General features: G+C 40.2%; 1 protein-coding gene across 3 annotated transcripts in view; it reads right to left on the minus strand.

The window, feature by feature from the left end:
• Positions 1–573, minus strand: part of IL12RB2 (interleukin 12 receptor subunit beta 2) — a 76,018-nt gene extending 75,445 nt beyond the window's left edge. For all 3 annotated transcript variants that reach the window (XM_055585525.1, XM_055585524.1, XM_055585526.1), the window contains exon 1: positions 498–573. In XM_055585525.1, coding sequence (XP_055441500.1) covers positions 498–573 — 76 coding nt within the window. The remainder of the gene's footprint in view (positions 1–497) is intronic.
• Between the last annotated feature and the right edge of the window lie 5,427 nt (positions 574–6,000).

The raw sequence follows: 6,000 nt of genomic DNA on the forward strand, positions 1-6,000 counted from the left end.
ATAAAGGAAATATTAAATATTTAAGTTAAAAGTTTCCATTTTTATTTTCAGAAATAAATCTCTTTCTCTCTCTTACTTTTATGTTTGTTTTTTGTTTCTTTGATCCTAATGGGTTAGAAAGTAAAAAATAAGATGCCAATAAAAAAAGCAAAGAAAATGACAGCCATTATTTTCTTTTTTTAGCAGAGCTGAATCCATCCATGAATACCCTTTGTTAAAATTCATTCATGATTTTTAAAACATCCATTCATGATTCCTAGCCTGGTTACCTAGTCACTTTCTTAAGAGAAAAGATATCACTGGAGTTTCAATCATTAATATAATGAAATAAAATACATATTAGTAACATACTTAGAACCAAACTTATCCACTTAAACTTGACCGATTGCTTTAAAAAGACCAACTATCAGAACATTTACTGCAAATGCATATTTCATCTGTAACTGAGAATTTAAACCAAAAATTCCTCTGCAGATTAGATTACAGAAATATCTTACCTATTTTTGCCTTAACTAACAGCAACATGATGATAAAAATAAGTGCCAGTGAGCACCCGCTAACTGTATGTGCCATGAACAGTCAATTCTGGAATACACCTCTGTATGTTTCCTTGTAAAAGAACACAAATTCATTCATGTTAAATACATTCAGAAAATACCACAACCAAAACAATTCAGAGGGCTTAAAATGCTCCTTTAATTTACTCTGTGTTAAGAGACTTTTTAAAAAATGATGTTTAAAACCAATAAACTAAAAATCTTAGCCACCTCTAACCCCCATGTCATTTAGGCTTCTTGGGGTCAGCAAAGAGTAAGCAAAGAGATCTGACCTATGGAGTCCTTTAGAACTGGGTTTAAATACTTTGAGCCTATGGGCAAGTTACTTAATCTGAGATTCAGTCTCACCCAAAGCTTTTTCCTTCCAAACAAGTCTGCGTCATCATAGTCAAATGTACTAGTGTTAAAATTCCAAGAGTAGTGAGAATTTCTGATCTAGTCATGTGCTCCTGGAAGTAACAGGAGATTAAAATGTGGTTTAACCACTACTACCCCCCACACTCCAGAACTCAGTAAAAGACTGATTTCCTTGGCAGTAAGAAAAGAATTCTAAGGGTTCCAAGGGGGCTGTTTGGGTTTTCCATAAGTTCATTTTTACTTGTTTGCTTGTTTATTCATTATTTATTTATTTTACTGAGTATTTTTATCTTAAATGATTTGGAAAATGCAAGTTGGTGATTTCGGTTTGTTTCCAAATATAAACCTAAGGAATGGCTCTAGCAAATTCTCTAAATTCTATCAAAAGTGGGCCAGAAATTCAAGAAGCAGGCTGAAAAGCTGTGTGATGTTGGGCCGTTGGCAACCAGCCAATGTCCACCTCTTATTCCCATGCCCAGAAATGTGCCAGAATACCACTGGAGAGCCTCAGAAAAGTTCACTTATTCATTCAACAGTGACGGTTACCTTTCATGTGCCGGGCGCGGCGTTCAGTGCTAGAGATACTACAGTCCTGCTCTAGCGGGCTTTCTGGAAACTATCCCCTAGCTTTTTTGACTCCTGTATTTAGCATCTTTTCAATAGCCTTTTCTGGTGGCTCATCCTTTTTCTCCTGATTTGAAAGTCTTGGAGGACCTCAGCACTCAAGACATTTTCTTTTTCTCTATTTCTACTCTTTCCTGAGGGATTTCCTCTGGTCTCTTGGCTCTCAACACCATCTGTAAGCTAGACTCTCAGATGCTTATCTTCAACTCAGACACTGCACTGAGTGCCAGTCTCCTATGTCTGTCTCCTTGGCATCACTTCTCAGATGTGACTACTCCATATTAACACGTTCAAATTGAACTTTGGTCTCCTTTCTCCAAACTGGTTCTTCCTCTAGCCCTTTATACCTCCGTGAATAAAATTTTTATCCTGTGACTTGCTAAAAAGAACCTAGCTGTCCTCCTTCATTGCACCCTGTCATACCCCACAGCCAAATCACCATTAAGTCCTGTCAATTTTACCTCCTGAATATATCACAGATCAGTCCTTTCACCGTCCTCACCCCAGTCCAAACCTCAGTTGTCATCTCCCCCCAGAGGACTGCAGGAGCTCCTTAATGTGTCTCTCTAGTCCATCCCTGCCCCTTTCTAAGTCATTTTTACATAGCTGACTACTGTAAAAACATAAATTGGATTATGTTCCCTGCTTGGTATCATCTCTATTTAAAACCCATCAGTAGATCCCCCTTGCTGTTAGGAAAAAAAATCCCAAATTACCATACATTACTCTCTCAGCCATTGGCTGGCTTCACGTCTCCTGTCTTGCCACCATGATTTGCTCTTTTTTTTTTTTTTTTTTTTTTTGCCTAGCTGTTCTACTTCATTCACATTGGCCTTCAGACTGTTCCTTGAACAAGACATGCCCTCTGCTGCTCCGGGAACCTTGTACTTTTCATTTCTGCTAGAATCCTCTTCCCCTGGCTCTTAGTGGCTGACTGACTTACATCCTTCAGATCTCAGATCATGTGTCACTTCCTCAAAGAGCCCCTCCCTGACCACTCAGCCAAAGTGGTCTTGCCCAGTTCCTTTCTACACATCACTTTACTTACACCATCAAACAATCTCCTATTTTGATTGCTTATCAGTCATCTACCTTTCTGTTAGAATTTAAGCCCCCACAAGAGCTGGAACATTGACTGTCTTGCTCGCTGCTGTATGTGAGCACTTGGCCATGGAAAAGAAAGGCCTTATAAGCATTGAAAGAAAGAAGGGAAGTGGGGGGGGGGGAGGAATATGAGTTATAGAAAATCCCCTATAAACATCCCTGTGGGCCCTGCAGCATAGTGATCCACCAAAGATGTCCATGCTCTAATCCACAGAACCTGTGAATAAATACATTGTCTTACATGACAAAGGGATTTTGGAGATGTGATTAAAGTTAGGGACCCTGAGGTACGGTGTTTACCCTGGATACCCAAGTGAAAATCTGCTAGTCTCTTAGTCATGTCTGACTCTTTGTGACCCCATGGACTGTTGTCCACTAGGCTCCTCTGTCCATGGGATTCTCCAGGCAAGAATACTGGAGTGGGTTGCCATTCCTTTCTCCAGGGGATCTTCCTGACCCAGGGACTGAACCCAGACCTCCTACATTGCAGGCAGAGTCTTTACTATCTGAGCCACCCACAAGGGCCCAACCTAATTGTATGAGTCCTTAAAAGTGGATGAGGGGGGGGTGAAGAATTGGTCAGAGAGCCATGATGTGAGGGCTGTGGCTGCTGCCTTTGAAGATGGAGAAAGGGGCTATGGGCCAAAAAACATGGTGGCCTCTGAACTCTGGAGATGAATCTCAGTTTGCAGAAAATATAACATGTATTCTCCAGACTTCAGTTTAAAATGTCTGAGAAACACTGACCTAAATTGAAATCTGACAGTTCAGCTCTCTCTAAATCACAAAGGCCAAGGTCATAGCATTCAGTGGCTTCTGTGACTGGTAATTCCTGTCGTCATCACCAGCTACACCACCACTACTGACACTACTGCCTAGCAACACTGAGCTGCTCCTGGTCCCCCCACACATCCCGTGCCACTTCATGCTTCTGTGTCTTTGTTCGTGGTATTCTCCTACCTTTCCACTGTTCTTGGACTCCTTAAGTCTTCCTCATGTATCCCAACTCAGCTCAGACACTTTTTATTCTGTCATTTACTCGATAAATAAGAATTTAGCAATTGCCAGGTGCCAAGGACTTGAGAGTGGAGAACAAGACAGAGTTTCAGCTTGCATGGAGCCAATATTTTGGAGTAGGTAGACAAAAAGTAAATAAATAACAAACAGATACATTCAGATAATAACAAAAGATTAAGAGAGGCTAAGGGGAGAGAGTCCCTGGGGAGCAGAGAAGCTGGACAATGAAGGCTTTTCTAGAGGTGAAACTTGAGCTGCGATTGGCACAGGCCAGGTGAAGGCTCAGAAAGATTTTTCCTGGCAGAATAAATATTGAGTGCAAAGCCTGAAGGCAGAGGAACGGGCTTGCTATTTGGTTGAGGCACAGAAATAAGGTCAGAGTAGCTGGGGAAAGTAACTGTGTGCAGAGTCATATGAAATGAAATTGTAGAAGGCAGGAGCAAGATCTGCCATGGATTTGTTTGCCATGGAAAGGAGCCTGGATTTTACTCTCCAATCAATGGGAAACCACTGTGCATAATTAGCGGTTTTATTTATTTATTTAGCTGGCTTTTAGTTAGGGAGAAACAAGATATGAATTATATAAAACATACACACAAATACAAAAGCAAACAGAAAAACTAGTCTTGGCTCCATGTATGGAGGCTGGAGTAGAAGCAAATGGATCAGTTAGGAAACAACTGGGAACAGCCAGGTAGGCAATACTGGTGATGTGGACCAGAGGGATAGCAGCAGAGATGGAGAGAAGTAGCCAGATCTTACAAGCCTTACTGATATCTTTTGGTCAGACTGTATCTTGTATCCTACTTGTATCTTCATATCATTCTGGCATCCTCCTATCTTAGCACCTGCCATAGTAAGTAGAACTAATTTCTTTAGGTATCTGCCTATATCTTCCATTATCTTGCAAACTCCTCATGGGCAGAAGCCACAATTTGTGGCACATAGAAGACATATGCTGGCAAATTCTTTGGTGGGCCAGTGAGTAAGACTCTAGGCTTCCAATGCAAGGAGCACAATTTGATCCCTGGTGGAGGAACTAAGAGTCACATCACATAGCCAAAAAATAAAAAGAAGTATTTAGGACCAACATTGTCCACATCCAGACAGTGATGTTTAAAAATAAAAGACACATGCTGAACTGAATGAAATTTAAATGGCTTTTCTGTTTTTTGCTTCTAGTTAGTTTAAAATGACTACAGTACATTAAAACTACATTAAATCTCATTTTGCTACCTTTTGTTGTAGCTATCTTAGTTCAGTTTAAAATAAGTTTTCATTAAACTTTGGAATATTCTGGCATAAAGGAAACAATGGATTGAACTAGAAGATAACTGAATGAACAGATATACAGGGATTAAAGGTTTCTGCTTCCTAACTGCAAGGCGTGTCCACAGTGTATTATTTTTCAATGTGCATTGCAACTTATGAAGTTATAACATTCTCCGAATAGTAAAATATTAGTTGGTTATAATAAGAATTTTTAAAATGTACATATGTATATGAAATATATATATACACCTACATATGAACTAGACAAAATAGAGGATTTGAGTTTACATAGTACACTGATCCAAATACAAACATGCTTATTTTCTCTGAATGACCAGGTAAAACAATTTCTTCATTTATAAGAAACAACCCCAAAGACCTTCAAGTAAATGAGGTATCTTCCAATAAAATGAAACCTTCTATCAACTGTAAACATCCTTCATACAGTCTGCCTGGAGGGTCGATATTAAAACTACAACTCTGTCTTGAATCAGAAAATCAAAGTGTGCTGTCATTGACTCATCACTCAAGTGGTGACAGTTTCCAGACAATGAAAACAACATCTCAGTGAGTGAGGCAGGGACCAGCCAGAAATACAGCCACTGGCAGGAGGGCAGAGAAAGAATCCCCCTCCATGAGCCTCTCTTTCCCCACTGCTCCAGGAAGAAGCACAAAATAAGCAACTACTTCAAAATCATATTTGGCTAGGCTAGGAAAAACCGTCATCAAGGGTGGTAATTTCATGTAGGCAGGAACTCTTCCTACTTCCACACTGCTTTTTTTCTGTAGCACCATAGTAAGCTCAAGGAGCAGCATGGTATGGTGGAAAAGAAAAAGGCTAGAGAGTCTCAGTTCCACTGTGTGCTGTTAACTGTCAGGGTGCCATTTACTCATTCATGCCAAGAGTACAGGGATACCTACCTAGACCAAGTTACTGGGAGGATGAATATGTCCATGGCATGGACTCCTAAGAATACCCAGCACAGGGTAGGCACTCCACTGAGACTAGCTCCCCCATTTCCTTCTGGATCCAGGTTTTGCCTTTCTTTTCTAAATCGCTTATGACTTT

Source organism: Bubalus kerabau, chromosome 6, assembly GCF_029407905.1.
Source record: "Bubalus kerabau isolate K-KA32 ecotype Philippines breed swamp buffalo chromosome 6, PCC_UOA_SB_1v2, whole genome shotgun sequence".
NCBI lineage: Eukaryota > Metazoa > Chordata > Mammalia > Artiodactyla > Bovidae > Bubalus > Bubalus kerabau.